Source organism: Taeniopygia guttata, chromosome 6, assembly GCF_048771995.1.
Source record: "Taeniopygia guttata chromosome 6, bTaeGut7.mat, whole genome shotgun sequence".
NCBI classification, from domain to species: domain Eukaryota; kingdom Metazoa; phylum Chordata; class Aves; order Passeriformes; family Estrildidae; genus Taeniopygia; species Taeniopygia guttata.
The window spans coordinates 4,598,810-4,617,316 of record NC_133031.1 but is presented as its reverse complement, the minus strand read 5'-3'; the positions used below and the strand labels follow the sequence as shown (position 1 = coordinate 4,617,316).

Below are 18,507 nucleotides of genomic sequence, written 5' to 3'. Positions count from 1 at the left end.
AAATTCTGCATTTTTGGCCAACTAAAAGTGATAAAACCACTTTGGTTTGGGATTAGGGTTTGGTTTCTATTTTTTTTTTTTTTAAAGTCTCATTTTGAATAAATTGCTTCAGTTTAACTGTTTGGATGAAATATTGGATATTATCCCATCTGAATCAAGCCAGGAGAGCAGGGAGGTGGCACACAGGGATCAAAGACCTAATGAAAATCAAGGTGAAACCTGAGCAAAATTTCCCAAAACTTAAAACCAAGAAATAATTAAAATTTGGGAGGACTGGGGATAAACTTGTGGAGAACATATCCTTCTTTCTTTTGCTGGGAATCCAGATTTCTTGGCTTCCCACCAGACCAGTCCATGTGATGATGGACAAGCACCACCACTGCCCCCCAAATTATTTCACACCAAAGCCTTTGCAAATTCCCATCAGATTCTCCAGATCAGATCTGTTCTCTTTCAGTCTGTATTTTTAATGTTAGGTTGTCCATAAAAATAATCAATAAAGCAGCTCCAAGCAGCAAAATTGAGCGTTTCTTGGTAGATTTAGACATCAAACAATAAAAAAATTAGTATTTAGCACTCTAAATTCACTTGAAATTCCCGTTTCCCTAATGTTAATCTGTACCTGGCATCAGTGTGAAAATAAACCAAACAACCTGGTGGAGACTCCAGAGAATAAATTCCAATATCACAAAACAAAGCGTGCTGGGAATAAATCCCAGTGTGTCCCCTTATTTATTACCACATCTTTTGAACACCTAAATTTTGTGTCTCTCATGAAAAAGGCTATTTAAAAAAATGTAATTACTATTCTGTCAGGGATGGAGAGCCTGGGGAAGTCACTTGCTTTTCTATACACTTCCAAGTAAATCCAAGGAAGGAAATTTACAGGAGGAAGAAGGCAGGGAGTTTATTTGGTGTTTGAGGATGTCCTCACTGCTGCAAATATTAAATATGGAAAAAGAAGCAGCAATTATTATTATGTTAAACATATTAATATATTAAAATAATGAATAAATTATTATCAATATTATATTAAATATAGAACAGGCAGCTGCAATTAGCTCATGCAATGCTTAGACCTGATGCCACCAGAGAATTCAGATCCATTTTCCATTCCCAGTCCTTTGCAAGGCAGAGGATTGGTGGGAATTTGAAACCACAGAGGAATTAATTTGTAGTACAAGTGCTGATGAACCAGAGCTGTCCAGGTACAGAATCCAAGGGCTATTTTTTGGATCACCTAGAAAATGAGGCTTTTCCTCATTTTCCAGCCTGCCTGAGCTTTTTCCTTGCTCTGCTCTCTGCCAAATGAGGTGACTTTGGGAACTATTTTATGATGTAAAGGTGGGAAACCCCAAGTCACTTCTATTAATCTTACCAATAATAGATTTTAGTATTCATGTTATGTTAATTAATACCAAAATACCTCCATGTCCAATCCCAATCTCATTCCAAAATATGAAAAAAAAAAAAGGATAGGAGTCACCTGGATTTTTTTTTTTTTTTTTTAATTTAGAAAACAATAAACAGGATTAATTCTGAGAAGATGAGAAGGGATTGCTAAGGACACTCTGTCTTTCAATCCTAATGGGCAAACCAGCCCAGGGAGCCACAGGAACCACAAGGACTTTGCGTTTGATTTCAGAAGGTGGAAGAAAAATTATTGAATAAAAAATGTTTTGATTTTACTTGGAGATATAAAACTTACATAAAATATATGTTGCATCTATATGTGCACAGCTAATATAAATATGGAATATATACAGGTATAAATGCAGTGGAAGGTGTTCCTGTTCATGGCAGGGGTGGAATGGGATGGGTTTTAAGGTCCTTCCAACCCAAACCACTCTGGAATCCTATGGGCAGGGAAAAAGGAGAGCTGCAGCCTCTCTGGCTTTTCCATGCCCTTGTTTCATAGGATCACAGCTGGCTCCTCCTGTTGGAACCACTCCAAATCCTTCCTTTGCTTTATAGAACTTTTGCAGTTCCCAGGACACACAGAGCACTCCAGGCTTGATTTTAGTCTGGTTTCTAACTCTTACACAGAAATAAATATGGTTTTACACCTTGGTGCTTTCTCAGGCTGGCTGGGAAAATGGGTATTGAGGGAGATGAAACCCAGAGCTCAATGGAAAAGAGGAAGAAAGAGGTGTGTGTTTCTCATCCTCCCTCCTTCTCTATAAATCACCCCTGTGTGTGTGATACACAGTCTGCAACTCCAGCAATTCCCGTGCTGATGCAATCCCAGCTGAGCTTGGGAAAGTGGAAACTTTCAGAAATATTTACCAGGATGCACAACAAGCCCCAGAGAAGGATTTATTTCCGGGACTGAACATTCCAGGATATTTCCAATGGATGGAGTGCCAGGACACAGGGAATGGCTTCAAACTGCCAGAGGGCAGGGCTGGATGGGATTTTGGGAATTAGGAATTGTTCCCTGGCAGGGTGGGCAGGCCCTGGCACAGGGTGCCCAGAGAAGCTGTGGCTGCCCCTGGATCCCTGGCAGTGCCCAAGGCCAGGCTGGACAGGGCTTGGAGCATCCTGGGGGAGTAGAAAGTGTCCCTACCCATGGCAGGGGTGGAATGGGATGGACTTTGACATTCCCTCTTTGTCCCTCTGAATTTTCACAACAACAAAGATATTTTTCCAAGGGAATTTTGCTTCCTGTTGAATTCTTCCAACAGAAAGGAGCCAGAAATCCATGCTCTGCTGAAACGTGGCCATTTCCCCATCACATTAAACAAGAACTGACTCAACAGCAGCACTTTGAGAGCTGAATTCCAAGTGCTGCTGCTTGCTGGGCATTCCAAGGTCCTGCATTTTCCCCGTTTCCCAGCTCGATCTGGTGGAACGAACAAAAATAGCAGCAGCTGTTGCTGAGAGCAGCGTTTGCAAGCTGAGCTTTCCTAATCCTGACAGCTGCACTGCTGCACACACAGAGTGACTGCTCCTGGCCCAGCAAGAGGGGACAGCCTGCTTTTCCTGCTGAACTGAGGATTCCTCTCCTCCCAGGAAGGAAAAGAATTCCCCACAATCAGCCAGAGGGGTGGGCAGGCTCTGCTGCCAGGGAACAGGGACAGGACAAGGGGAAACGGCCTCAAGCTGTGCCAGGGGAGGCTCAGCTTGGACAGCAGCAGGAATTTCTCCATGGAAAGGGTGCTCAGGCCTTGGCAGGGGCTGCCCAGGGAGCTTTGGGGTGCCCATCCCTGGAGGTGTCCCAGGAAGGGCTGGAGGTGGCACTCAGTGCTCTGGGCACTGGGCACAGCTGGGACTCCATGGGCTGGCAGGGATTTTCCAGCCTCAGGGATCCTGGGATCTTGCCCAGGGGTCCTGGGCAATTCTAGTCAATTAAACCCCAAAATCAGGAGATTTCCAAGAGAAAAATGATCTTTCTAATAAAAAATTTTGCATTACCTAGGAAAAGCAGCCGTCTTGGGAATTGGAAATCAGACACAGTTGGAAATCTCCACCAATAAATATCTGGATTCTGCATCTGTCAGCCTATCAGAAGACAATTGCAGCAGGTTTTTCCTCATTATCTAATTAATTCACTAATTTCTTTGTTTACAACACAGGCTGGAGGCTGGAAGAGATTTAATTGTACTTCAGAAGCTGGGGTCAGATTTCTCTTAAAACACAAATAAAGCTGAAAAATTCCATTGTGTCCACTTTGTACAGAGCCCATAAAACATGGCTGTGACCTTTTATGTGCACATTTTCATTTGTGTCTTTAGCAATCCACATATTGCAAAGGAATTTTGCTTTTTGGAGCCACCACAAAGCCAGAAGGAGTGCAGAAGGCAAGGATGTGATTTTTAGTCTCCCTGTGCTCAGCCATCACCTATAGGAACTAATTCCATGGAAAAATTACTCAAATCCTGGATATTCAGCTACTCCAATGTATTTATTTCAGAGCTGTCAAAAATTATTTAAACTCAGAAGAAATGACCTGGAACAGACACTCAGGAGCACAGGACTTGAGTGAAAAGGAAATTAAGAGCAATAAAGGTCAGCAGAGATGATTTCTGAGGGCTGGGGACACCTGCCCTCCATCCCTGTCACATGAGGTGACATTCCCTATCCCAGTGGCACTTGAAATTCCAATCTTCCTGATGTTAATCCTGGATCCTAACCCAGAAGATGCTCAGCTGCCATAAAGCAGGAAGGCTGAGCTGTAAAAAGGAGTGGATCAAGGATAAAAAAGCCTACTCCTGCTATCTGCTGTGGTTTCTCCAACCCTGGGTGGTTTTGGTTTATCCCTCAAGGAAAACCTAGATAAAAGTTGATTGCATAGCCCAGTTTGGGATGAAGAGGAACATCCATAAGGATGTTGGAAGAGGCACCAGGGAGCCACCAAAAAACTGAGTGAAAACGACTCATTTCAAAGCTTTAAATTTTTTTCCTGAGATACAGAAAAAAAGCTGCCTGGAAAAAACAAGACAAAACCATGTGTAATATCCAAGGCATCGAAAATAATTTATATTTGAGGCTGTCTAACCTAAAAGCTATATCCTTGTGCATGGATGCATGGAAAGGGTGACTTCTCCAAGGCTCCAGCATTCCCAGAGGTTTTGGAAAACGACATCCAATGGGACTGTTACTCCTTCTTGGCCAATCCCAGCCCCAGACATTCCAGTTGCCCCAAGCCACCACCAGTTGCCCTCTCCAGTGGTGACATTCTGAGGCCTCATGCCCAAAGCTCTAAAATCCCTTTTCCTTGCCACATCCTTCACTTTTTTGGATCCATTTTACTCCTGGAAAGCAAAAAATCTGGGAATGTTTTCCAGGAACATTCCTCCACTTCCACATTCAGGCAATAAAAGAGCCAATTTCACCAATATATTTTATATTTTTAGCCTGAAGTAATAAATCATATTTTTAATGGAGGAGGTGGAAGCATGAGGCAGCAATTCCAGGCTCAGTTTTCACAAAAGGAATATTTTCTTGGCTTTGTAGCAAAATTTCCTTCTGTGGTAAAGAAAAAACAACAAAATCTGGTGTGCTGAGCTATACTTTTAAATATGTTTTATCAGTGTGCAGTTCAGAGCTACAAAAAATGAGCTTATCCAGAATTTTCCTGCTCAGGAGATGGGCACCCACCCCGGAAGAAAACCTCTGGGAATGTTTTTCCCACCTCAGGTGCCTTCTTGGAGGCTTCTGAGGTGTGAACATCCTCTCAGAATGGAGTATTTCTACTCAAGCTGACACCTTGAAGGGACAGAGCACCTTCTGCTCTTCTTCTCTCCTGGGCCAGGGTCACACATCACCAGGGTGGAGTTTTTGTCACCTTAAAGCTGGCCATGTCACCTGGCCATGGCCACTGGTGAGGGTCCCACCGGCAACCCCTCACGGAGACAAACCATGCACCTCCCCAGGAACACCCTGAGGTTGGCAAAACCCCTTAAAAATGAACCCAAATCCTTCACAAGGCTCAAACCAAGCCCCAGACTGGTGGGTCTCTCCCTGCAGTGTAGAGAAGCCAGATGTTAATTTAGGAGGCAAATCCTTGGTGTCAGGAGAAGAAGAAGGGGCTTCAAATGAGAAGATGAACACGACCTCCTGCTCTAAAGCATCCTCAGCAGGTGACTCCTTCAAAATACTCATAAATTAAATATTCATAAACAAAATAATCATACAGTAAACCCTTAACCCCAGGAAGGGACCAGTGCTCCCACAGACCTCTCTCCTCCACAGGATTTCACATCCAGCCAGGAAAAGTCAGGAATAAACCACAGGGAAGAGCAAGCTGGGCTTTGCACACCAAATTTCCTCTTTACATCACAAAAAACCACCGAAAACACCTCATTTTGCCCGTTTTACTATTCTTCAGCTCCCACAGGGTTATGGAGTGGAGGCTTCCTTGAGGTTTTGTGGTGACAACAGTAACTCTGTTCCCCTTCTGCCCGGGCTTGCAGGAGTTCCTGACATGCTGCACGAGTGTCCGGTGTCCGGAGCAAATCCATGGCGTAACCCAACTCCCTCTTCCTGCTCCAAGGTTTTGCGTTGCCTTGGTGTTACAAACAGCTCGCTTCTTGCTCTGGCTCTGCTTTAAAGGAGACCACAGAGCTCCAAAGCTCCAAGCAGAGCAAAAAGCAGGCTCGGTTTTTGTCTTTTCTCTGCAGTTCTGCACAAAACCAGGCCCTGTCTGGGATGTATTGTCATGAGTCAGGCACTGAATGTTCAGCTTTGAGGATAACCAAGTGCAACCACTCTAGACCTGAATAAAAAATGTGTAGGAGAGGCTTTCTGCTGTTACTCTGAATCTGGTTAAATAAGATTTTAGGTTGCTCTTCCAATCCCAGCACTCACCCAGTTCTCCAGGTTGTTTTTAAAAGGCCATAAATCAATGCCATAAACCACTTAAGAGAGAGATGAGATGTGTGCTCCTCTCTCAGCCTAAGACATAAATCCTTCTTGGCTACTGCAAAGCATTTATTGGTACATTTTTTATGTCTCAGGAAATGTAAGTCAGCTTTCTTCACTAGATAATCCCAGAAGATCATTTTTCTAGGGGTTACTGGGGTGTAATAACAAAAAAATTAAGCTTTTAACACAGCAGTTGTATGAGGATGTCACACAAAGAAGAAGAGGTCACCTACCAGCTCCACTCTCCCGAAGCCTCCGACTCCCAGGGTGTCGATGATGTTGAAATCCGACAGTTTCAGGTTGGCAAAGAAGGCAGCTTCGGCTTCGTATCTGGAGGTTTTGAGGCGAAAAAACGGAAATTTCTTAGAGGTGCAAACCTGAGCAGAGCGCGCCGCCGCCCGCGAGCTGTGGGAGCCTGGGCCAGCCTTTACCTGCTGCACTTCCATCTCAGCTCTCAAAATTCACTTTTAGCTCAGCATTCTGCTGCTCCCAATCCCAGCACGGCTCCGGAGGGAACGGTTTTCCAAGGGGCAATAGCAAACATCCCTACTGAGGGTGCAAAGCCAACGCCTGGCACTGCAATCCAGCTCCCAAGGCTGGGCACTTTCTATCCATCTTCTCCTGGGTGAGGTTTGCTTGTAAATATTTTGGTGTCTTTAAGGATTTTTTGGAAGATAGAAGTCTCTCCTAGGAGATTCTCATATCCACAGGCTGGCAGCACTTTCTATAAATGTTTATTGGAAGTGGCAGGATCACTAAAGGTCCCTGGAGAGAAATCCCAGCCAGGTTTTATGAAATCAGATCTGATAAGCTGCAAATGCCTGAAATGAATGAATTCAGGCACAGATCAACATTCCTATAAGGATGTCTTCACTTGTTCTTCTCCTATAAACCCAGTCAGAGCAGCCATCCCAAGCCAGGAGGTCCCAAAATCCTGATGCTCTCCGTTTATCCCATGGCCAACCGCCCCACAACACCACGTGCCTGAGTAAGGAATACGCAACTCAAACCTGGGCAAGCCTGCCAGAATCAGCTTCCCATGCCTATCCATGACCATAATTCCTCCAAAATAGCTCCTTGTTAAGGTTTAGGGTATTTTTAGAAAGGCTTGGAGGGGAAATGGATGAGCAGGATCCGCCCCCTCCATAAAATGTGACATTTGTCTGCCGGACAGTCCCTGGGCGTGTGCGACCTTTGGCTGCGGGTGACTTTATGGGAAAAGACTTGGCTGGATTATGGAGGGAGGCCTGGAAGGTGCAGGATTTTAGCTGGAACAGCTTGCAATTAACAGTAGGGCATAATCACTGGAGGCTTCACTCGTGCAGGGTAACAGCAGTGGGAAGATGAGCCACCATCCCACTCCCGCGGCCACCTGGCCAGCTTTGGGACATTCCCACCCTAATTATTTCATTAACAGATTCCCTTCAAACCACCTCCTCTGCTCTGTCTAAAACCTCAATGCCAATGGGGGAGAGAGAGCAAAACTCTATCATTTTCCAAGTGAAAAGGGAAGTCCAGGAGTCCAACAATGTGAAAGGTCACATCACGAAGCCCCAAATCTGAGGTGATAAAGCACAATTCTCTTCCAGGGGCTGCTGTCAACAAATGACTTCAGCTCTGCTTTATTTTTCATGCTGTCACCAGATCCTGTCGGTGACCTTGCTCCTGATGCATCTGACTTTGGAAGCCAATCAGCACAGAGCCTGCTGTGAACTTGGGGTAACCTTGTGTGCCACAGCTGCTCATTGATCCCTCCGTGCTCATCACGAGGTGAACGCTCAGCTGCCACTAAAAAAGGATTGAAATGTCCCCTTTCAAATCACAGCAGAGCCATCATTTCAGGGCTGACAGAGCAGTGAGCACCTCTCATTTCCATGATGAATGGACAGAGCAGTTAAATACCTTTAATGATTTCTAATTGCCAGGAAAACGAAATCCCAGATTGGAAAATTTCTTGCCGACACACAAACAGACTAAAATTTCACACAATGGTTTGGGTTGGAAGGGACTTTCAAGACCATCTGATTTCAACCTCCCTGCCATGGGTAGGGACACCTTCCTGGGTAAGGAAGCTGAAATCTTCTGGATTTGCACTGAAACATGTCAAAAAAAAAAAAAAAAAAAAAAAAAAAAAAAGGCATTATTTTGCTTAGAAAAATACTTGCTGCATTCTTGGGATTGCTTTGGGAAATCCCTTGGCTAATTCCCTCAGCCACACTCCTTGGATGTAGTGTGAGCACACAGGTGCAGCATAGCAGATGAGACAAATTGGATGCATTTTTTTCTAAATACAGTGCAACAAACCTCCAAACCCCAAAAGAAAGGCCAAAAATATGCAGTGAACCCAAAAGCCAGGTAAAATCAAGCAAACATGCCCTTCCCATGCCCACTAACAACAGTCCCACTGGAATTCTGTTTTATTCCCAGCTACAAAAGCCCATGTCCACTTGAACACCAAATTCCTGTAAATTAAGTCATTATGCATTCCAAACCCGTTAAGCTGGAGGATAAATATCATCAATAAAAAGATGAAAACACAAATATTCCCAAGCTATATCAGAACCCAGGAGTATGATCCTCATCATGAAGTTCAGAATTCCTTTCAAATTCCTGAAGCTGAACAGAAGCTCCCAAAGTTCTGCAGTGTGAGCTCTTCACTCAATAGAATGATGATAAAAACCATCTGTGGTATTTGATTTTACCTCCCAAAGTCAAGAGAGACCCTTTCAAGGCACTGGGAGGGCAGTGCTAAGTAATACAAAAGTTGATATAATAATATTTTTCTGTAGGAAAATGTCCAGTTCTGCATCAGCATAAAGAATCTGCAACAGTCAGGAATGTTTGGGATATTCACAGGACGGCTCAGGCTGGAAGGGACCACATCTGGTGGCACCTCCCTGCTCCAGCAGGGCCATCCCAGAGCCCAGGGCACAGCATTGTGTGCACACAGCTCTGCCCCAGCCCCAGGGAGGAGAGCAGGGACAGTTTGACCCCACTTGTGCAGGATGAGGTGGGAATAACTCACCCCTTTGTGGGACAAATCCACCTGTGCTAGGGCAGGGTGCTTTTCTGCACTTTGGAGATGCCACAGCCTCATGCCATTCCTCTTTAATCAGTTTTATTGGAAATCCCAGCCTTACCCCAGCGCTTGGAGACCTTCCAAAGAATCAAATGCTTTTCTGACTCGGGAAGAGTTCAAATTCCTGAATTAATTGATGGGAGGAGTGCTGGGAAGACACCTTGGAGGCACAAGTGGCATCACAGGCACACACTGGAGCTGTGCAGACACGAGGCCTGAACTTCCTGCACTGGGATTTCTGGGCTTGTTTGTCTCCAGTGGAATTAGCTGTAATTAAGAAAGAACCTTTCCCTGGATATTTTGGTAATTGTGCTGCTCATCCCAGGTCAAAATGCCTGGAAAATCCTAGCTGGAAGTGCACAAAAAGAAAAGATCCAGGGAATGTGTGATGCAAAAGTAATGAACAGTCTGTTCTTTAATAAAGAGCTTTTAAAATGAAGGCTGAGCTTTTCACAGGAGCTGGTGGGACACCAGGAATCAAATCCCAGTGTGCTCCTAATGGAACTTTTTGCTTATTGAAGCAAGTTTTTGTCACCTACTGACACTAGCCCAACCTTGGCAGAGCTCACAGCCCACTCCTGAGGCTGACAGAGTGGGACCTGAGAGAGGAGCACAGGAGATGTTCAGCTCTGAGTTAGGCAGGAGCATCCTGCAGAGCCTCCAAGCTCTTCTCCAAGATTTCCTGCAAATCTGAGTGGCAGAAACCTCCTGAAAGCTCCTCTGGAAGAGCTGGGGCTTGGAAACATCACTCTTTTTCCTGCCTCCAAATAAAATACCTGCTCCTGAGGAGTTGCCTCGCCTCAGCCTCCTCGTGGTCAGGGACAAGCACCACATACAAGACATCAGAGCAATCCGGGGGCTCAGGAGGAAATTCCATTTTCCAATATCCCATTCCTTTGAAATGGCAGTGCAGGAGCCACAGCCCAAATATCTGGGCAATGCTGTGCCCAAAGGGAGAGGAAATCCTGTGGCTCCTCTCGCTCCTGGAGGTTTCCCAGCATTTAAATGAGCCACTGCCCCCTAGGATGATGATTACTCTGTGAGATATTTCAAGCCTCCTAAAACTATGAACAACAGCAAAAATAATGAAATAACTGTGTTACCCAGGCAGCTGATGAATGAGAAAATGTGAGGAGCAAAGGTTTGCAATTACCCAACTGCTCAGCTCTGCTGAAGTAGCTCCTGATTCCCATCCTAACTGTGTTGGGAAACATCAGACATCTGTTAGCAAACTGTCATCTCCAGAGAAAACTTGGCTCCTCTCCACCTGCAGGCTGCCAGCCAACCAGGAATTGCAACCAAATGAGAACTAACCACCCTGATCCAAGCAAATGCCACCAGTTTGGGGGGATAAGCCCAGAATTTGGGAGCCTTCCCCACTGACAGACACCAGCTTTGTTTAACAAGCAACCTTTTACTTGGTTTTTTGGTCAGCCTGGTCACTACCTCACCCAATCACTGAGGAAATGCATTCCTGAAGATGGAAATACAGAATCTCTTCAAAAACTGGGAAAAGTGGAGCTGCAGCACCTGGATGGTGATGATCAGAGCCAGCCTGCAAGGGGACACAGGTGAAGCAAGCCTGAGATCCACAGGTGGAGTAAGGAGGGAAATACATCCCAAAACTAAACCTTATTTCTGTGCCCACTATTTCTTATGGTTTTAAGATACAGTGAGATTCTAAAGGGGTCAGAGAATCATGGAATCGTTTGGCTTGGAAAAGACCTTCATGATCATGTTGTTCCAGCCACTTCCACTAGACCAGGCTGCTCCCAACCCTTTCTTGAACATTTCCAAGATGGGGCGGCCACAATTTATTTCTTATTAAATGCTGCTTCAGCTGATGCGGCACTTAAAAAAAATCTGTGTAAAAGAAAGCAAAAATTTCCCCAAAACTTCAGTTCTGTGACTATTCTTACTCTCCATTTGACTGTCCATATTTTAGCTAGGATGAAATGACCTGCCTCGGTCTGGTCCATCCATGGGACCCTGCCTGCCTGGTACCCTGAAATCATGTAAAGCTCCCTACATTGGATTTGTGCTGTGTCAAATTTGGTGCAGGGAAGTGGCAGGGACATGGCCCCAATTCCTGTCACCAGGAGGTTTCATCCTTGAAAGTGATGTAAGGAGAGGCAGATGCAGCAAATGGTGGCAGGGCTGCCACAGCTTCCCTTCCCTTCTCTGCTGGCTTCAATGACTCCAAAAAGCTCAGGATCACATCTTTCCCAGGGATTTGGGGCAATGTGGAATCTAGGAAGAGGTGAAAGTTAAAACAAAAGCACCTCCACGTGAGATGCTGAGGTTCAGCTGTGCCCTCTTTGAGGGGGCACAGGCAGGGGACAGAGGGCAGCAGGGACAGCCACAGGGTATCGACACAACCAGCATGATCCAGAGCCTGGGAATGCCTGAAAGCAAATTCCTGGGAGGGACTGAGAGCAAATCCCTATTTCTTTGTGGTGTATTGCCACTCATCCTCTCAGAGGTCCCACCCCAGGTGCAAACACTTCTTATCCAGCATTGCCTCTGGATATCAATCCATGGAGTCAGGACTTCTGGGGGTAGATGTTCCTTGATTAACCTTTGCAGCAGGAAAAAATAACCAGGACATGAACCCAAACTTTGTTGGGAAAGGCTAAACCTGCTCTCCAGACTTCTCCAGGATCTGATCTCCACTCCCAGGTCTCCATGGATTAGCTGGAAGGGGGAGATGACCCCAAAAGGCCCTTCAGGCAGAGCAGGCAGTGAGAGCAAGGAATAACAATGTCCTGTATGTTTGGGTGATGCTGGGAGAAGGCTGAGCCAGAACAGAGCCAGACAGAGCTAAAGAATAAAGCAGGGATTTATGAAGAGGCCTCAATGGATCCACCTTGGGCAGCACCAGAGCCCAGCCAGGGCTGCACCCAAGATGAACCAAAATGGTCACAAAATGGATGCCTGGTCACGGGGCCTTTCACTTTGATCAGTTCTGCTCCATTTGCACATTGGAGTTCATTGTCCAATTCCAGCTTTAGCCCAGGAAGTCCCATCCTGCTTGTTTTTCTCTCTTCAGCCCACGTTGTTTGTGCTCTTGGGCCTGAGATTTGGATCATTTGTCCTTGGTGCCCAGCTAGAGAAGGAATTGTTTTGTCTCCCTGCTCTGTGAAGAGCTCACCATCCCGTAATGTGAAGCTCAGAACTGCACACTAAAGCAGCACAGAATCTGAAAAATACAAAAGCTAAAAGCTGAGACATCATGAAAGGCCTCCATGTTCCTTCCTCTGAATACCTCATGTCCATCTCCTCATGATGCACAAACGTACCTGGGAACTTCCCAAAGATCCTTCCAGGAAAAGCATTCCAAGGAAAAGCCCAGCTCTTTGCCTGTTTCCCTGTCCATCACAAACACTATAGAACAGCTGAATTCCTTCCCAGCTCTGTCATGTTATTGCCATTTATGAGCTCGCTCACAAATTCAGATCCCAAAATTATTGCAGGATATCTCCATCAATAATTCCTGCCTGGGATTAGATACCCTATAATGCCAGCCCAGTCCAGGGAGGGACGGATGCTACGGTGCCACCCACTGATCCTGGCTGCTCAGAGAGGATTTACCTCCAGATGAAGATTTTCTGCCCTGCCCCAAGGAAGACCAAGAAGGAGAACATTAAACTCATCTTCCACTTTCAATTTTTTTTTTTAAATTGCAAACCACACTGGAAGAGTGGAAAGATGGAGCTGTGCATGGATCCACAGCAAACAGATGGGAATAGTAACCCAGATATGCCTTAAGTCAGGTGTCCTCCTTCCAGCCCATCCTTCTGAGTGGCTTTAAATCCTGATTTAGCTGCTCCTCTCACTGCCTTCCATATCTGACACCTTCAAAAATCCAAAGCAAGAGCCTTTTCCTTGGGATTTTTAAAAGTGGTGCTGCTAGGTTTGAAGCTGCAGCTGCAGGGACCATTGTATGGAAAAGAAAGGCTGGATTTCTTTTCAAGTCCATGTTTTCAGGGCTGGGAATTTCTCTTGGATGCCCCAGCATCTGAACTCACAGCCTTTCACATCAGGAGAAAACTGCACACCCCCTGCTTTAGATTTTCTTACAGAAAGGGAGCTTTGAGTGGCAGCTAAACCAGACATTAAAGCCATGGCATCTCTAACTTCCTCTGGAAGGGGAAGGAGATCTGAAATTAAAAATATAGGGTTAAAAAAATCACAGGTTCACTTATCCCCTCCCCTTTTTTAAAAGCAAATCACTTTCCAGTGAGAGCTCAGCACCACAAACACGATACTGTGCTGTTGCAGCAAGCTGAACTCATCCCAGGTTAGTTCAGTAGTTAAACAAAGAGACTTGTTGGCATCATGGGGCTTTGAGGACTTGAATGTTGCACAGATCTTACCCAGAATTGTAACTGAACACACTGAAATCCAGACAAAGCAGCTCCGAAAGTGTTTCTCCTCATCCAGGCTCTTTGAAAAGTCTGGATTTTCTGGAGAGAGTTTTGTTGAAGCCTTGAACATGCCAAGAGATTTGTGATACCTTATTAAAGACCTTGTGCTGCTGGGTTTCAGTGCCTCCCACCTCACAGTGGGACCTCATCTGAGAGAAAACCCCTTCAAATGCAGATTTCACCCTTTTCCCCCCATATATTCATGCAGGATTCTCTCCTCTTGTAACACAGAGAAACATCACTCCCTTTAAAGCTCACAACAGCCCCCAGGAGTCTGAGCTCCCAAAATCCCAACCCTCCACTCTCCAATTCCAGCACCCAAGTTGTGGAATTGTCGATTACACATCTACAAGGTGCTGATGGGCCAGAAAAAGCCACAAATTTGGTGGAAGAGCCAAAAGAAACGGGATAGAAAATGCCAACTGATGGGAACTCCATCTGGAGATCAGAGCCCAAGTGCTCTCAGGAGAGCACAAGGAGGGTTTTTAGGGAATATAGTCCCTGATTTCCTCTGGAATTCACAGGGAGATCACCATGGGAATGTGGGTTTGTTTTCCAGATGCACATATTCATCCTGAACTCCTAAGGAAACTGCTCCATGCTTCCAACAGGACTCTCCCCAGCTCCTGCTCTGGGAAGTGCTGGATTCAGCTACGGGTAAAACAACATTTGTACTATTCCTCATGCCAAAACGTCCTGAAATAGTTCAAACAAGACACCCTACAGAATAGTCTGATTAAACCCCCCAGATTTTAATCCATTTTAATTAAAAGGGGTGGAGGGAGGATGTGGAGTATTCCTTCCTCTGGTGGAGTTTCCTGTTCTGTGCAGTATTAAAGGATATGGCTTAAGGATGGGGGTTGTTCCTTCTCTTTTCCCTCCTTTTTTCCTGGTCTCTTGTTTTAACTCTGGATGATTTTAGCTGGAGGCCAAAGAAATGCCTTATATGACATTTTATCCTGGCTCAGTGAACAAAATCCTAAGGAAAAGCAGAAGACCTCTCACAGCACCTCCAATGCTGTGCTTGGACCTTGACAACCCCATTTCATTCCAACAAACGGAATATTTGGTATAAAATGGAAGAGCAGTAAAATGTTATTGATCAAAAGCCAAATAAATTCATATTCAGATCATGGATTCCTGGGGCAAACTGGGGTTTAAACCCCCAGATTGCGCAGATTCAGATTTCAGATTTCAGCAGATTCAGCACCCACCCCCCAATTCCTAAAGGAATAACACAAAGGCTGTGGAAAATAAACCTCCCACAGTGATCTTTAATGCCCTTGTATAATTTAGAAGGGGAAAAAAATTAGTGTTTTGCTGAGGATGGAGACAATTCCCTGAATTCCCTCTTTTGTCTTCATTAGTTTCGGATTCAACAGTTTGGATCTACAGACAATAAAATCTCTTTGGAAAAGAAGGCATCAAGGGTTTTTCCTTTTACTTTTCTGACTGAATTCAGAGGCAATACCTACAGATCCCTTGGGGATTTTTTCCCCTTTGGAAAACACCAAGGGGAACCCAGGCTGCTGTGGATGCTCAGGAAAACAAGAATTTTACATTAAAATTCCAGATGAACTCTGCAAGGGCAATAAATCCCAGCTACCAAACTGGATTCAAAAGTACCATTGAACACCAAACGTATTTTAGGGAAAATTGTTGGGATTCATTGGGAAAGAGCCTCAGTTCCACCCTTGGAAATTCAGACATGATCTCAAGGAAAGCTCGGCCTAATTACAGCTTTAAATTGCTCAAATCACAGTTGTGCTCTACGAAATCTCCCCAGCTAATTGCAAAGTGCTAATTAGATCCTAAGAACCCCAAAAATGGCTCAGCTGAGGATATCAACTCCAAGGAGCCCTTTGGCCTCCAGGCAGGACCTGCATGGGAAAGGTCACCATGACAACTTGGTTGCAGCTTCCTCTTCTCAAATTTTTTAAGGAATGTGGGGAACAGATCAATAAATTGATGATATCAGACACATTTATTTGCCCAACTCTCTGTGCTCATCACTTATTGTGCATTTGTTCAAGTCCCAGGGGATTCAGACAGCTCTGTCGATGTTTTGCCCTTGGTTCTTTTTTCCAGTGGTCCAAATCCTCTGGGAGAAAATCCCTTTAAAAGAGGGATTCCAGATTGGCAGCTGCTAAGAGGCAGAGCTCTACCTTGAGAGAAGCTGTGTTCCTTCTCCAAGGGCTGCTGAGGGGCATTTCATGGAATCATGGAATGGTTTAGAATGGAAGGGACTTCAAAGTCCATCCAGTGCCACCCCTGCCACGGGCAGGGACACCTTCCACTGTCCCAGGCTGCTCCAACCTGGCCTTGGGCACTTCCAGGGATCCAGGGACAGCCACAGCTGCTCTGGGCACCCTCCCAGGGAACAATTCCTTCCCAATATCCCATCCATCCCTGTCCTCTGGCACTGGGAGCCATTCCCTGTGTCCTGTCCCTCCATCTGTATCCCTCTGGCCAACTCCAGAGTGCTCCAGTTGTGCTGCCACTGTGAAGCTGCTCCATCTGGCATTTTCCATCCTAATTTACTTGGGAAAAGAGAGGTGACACGGAAGAGGAAGGCAGGAAGGAGGGGAATATCCCATAAAATCCTACTGCAAAAGTGGGAGCAGGCAGGAAGCAGATTTTCCCTCACAAAGTGCACACAAAAAGGGGTTTGGTGCTCCCCTTGTTGGCTCTGGCAGACAGATGGAAAATTGGGAAGAGCTCACTGAACTTGGGTTCCACATAACCAATCCCATCCTGGGGTCTCCCTGCTCCAAACTCACTTCTAATTGGAGTTACGTGGTGAGATTTTGCTTTTTTTGTGTGTGTGGGCAAAAAAAAGTGAGGTTTTTTTGTGTCTCTTAGCATCCCTTTGAAGGTTCCCATCCCTTATCCCGCACTTTCCCCATACTTTCCATTGCTTTGGAAAACAAAATCAAGGCCTTGGGCCATGCAGGTCCTTTTGGCTCCACGTGGGATGGACTCTGCAGAGGCAGGAAGAGTTCAACACCTCCACACAAATCACCTTTACCTGGCAAAAGTCAGGAAAAGGCAGAAGAATTAAAGGTCCATTTGCAGAACATCTGGAGAAGCAGGAAAACCGAAGCACCTGTGCATGCACAAACATCTAAGAAGGGTCTAAGGGTGAAGAAGAGGAGAATTAGAAAGTCTCAGCTCGCAGGAAGGTTATTTTGGCACAGAGGAATGGCAGGGCTATCTCTGGGATGACAGAATTACACCCCCAGAAGATGCTGGAGACAGGAAGGCTACACCAAACAGCCCGTCCTAAAAAAAGAGTAATTTATTGTGCTAAATCAGCTTCACAAAACAAATTATCCAGATCAACTGTAGCTGGAAATTTCAGTGTAAACAAGGAAAGATGAGATTTCTGGCCACCCAAAAGATGAGCAAGGGTGGCTGTGATCTGATTTGGGTTGTAAGGGACCTTAAAATCATCATGTGATGGGCAGGGAAAACTTCCACTTGCTCCAAGCCCTGTCCAGCCTGGCTTTGGACACTTCCAGGGATTGGGCAGCCACAACCACATGATAAATAAGATAAGTCAGGTTCAATTCAAAGTCCTACCCTTGGGAAAACCTCCTTGTAAGAGAAAAATTATGATCTAACACTTCTGGAGAGAGGTTTCATATAAAAGCACCACTTGAAAAGTCATAAAAGGGAATTCAAAGAGCAGCTGAAAGAGCTGATGGGGAGAGTGAAATCTCAGCAGTGACACGGGGATCTGGACACAGCAAACACACCCAGCATGGTTCTAGGAGCGTCCAGCAGGAATTTGGAGTGGCTGAGTGGCAGCAGGAGTCAGAATATTAAAAGCAAGAGCACCCTTCAAATATGAAGTCATTTCAAACAAATTAAGAAAGAAGAAAGAAAAAAGAACCAAACCATGTCCAGTTGAAAGGAAAAACACCATGAGACAGAACGAAAAAGGCAAATAACAACTTCAAAAGGCTTCAAATCAAATAATAAACCCTTCCTGACCACAGCAGCAGCACAAGCCTGACCATGGGCTGTAGAGACCCTACAGAGACCCTCTGGAAAGAGCCCACCGAGGAGAACAAAGCCATGTGGGAGAAGCTCAGTGCACTTTTTACCCCTGGACTCAACGTGGAAGGTCTTGGGGAGAGCCTCCCAGCACATCTTCCTTCCCAGGGAAGCTCCAGGGGAACCCCATTGAAGTGTCAGGAGGGGACCCAAGGCACCAGATGGGCCTCCCCCAGCACTTCTGTGTGACCTCCATGATGGAAGTGGCTTTTTGATGGGATCCAGAGCCCTCTGGTCCCCTAAAGACAACATCTGTCCTAACAGAAGCACTTGACACATGGATAAATCAGAGCTCTTTGGGGAAGAGCCAAGGAGCTTCCCAAGCCTACTGGAGCTCTTTGAAGGAGTCCCCAGGCACATGGGAAGGAGAGATCTGCTGGATACACTTGGCTTGGATTTCCTAATGGCATCTGAGAAGGTTTGAAAGGCTCTTACAGAAAGGATATAAGAAGAAAGGTCTGTGCATTGATTAAAACAAAAAAAAAAGTTCAAAATGGGAAATGCACGGCTCATTTTCCTAATGGAGGGAGGCCAGCAGTGCTCAGATGCTTCCTGTTGAACGTCTTTAGGGATGAA

At 45.5% G+C, this 18,507-nt stretch overlaps 1 protein-coding gene across 5 annotated transcripts in view; it reads right to left on the bottom strand.

The window, feature by feature from the left end:
* Positions 1 to 18,507, bottom strand: part of PRKG1 (protein kinase cGMP-dependent 1) — a 371,522-nt gene that overhangs the window by 17,897 nt on the left and 335,118 nt on the right. For 4 of the 5 annotated variants that reach the window (XM_030275746.4, XM_030275745.4, XM_072930863.1 and 1 more), the window contains one exon: positions 6,600 to 6,696. In XM_030275746.4, coding sequence (XP_030131606.1) covers positions 6,600 to 6,696 — 97 coding nt within the window. Of the gene's footprint in view, positions 1 to 6,599; positions 6,697 to 6,797; positions 7,868 to 18,507 lie in introns of those variants that run through there. The other variant, XM_032749070.3, reaches the window with a different exon arrangement.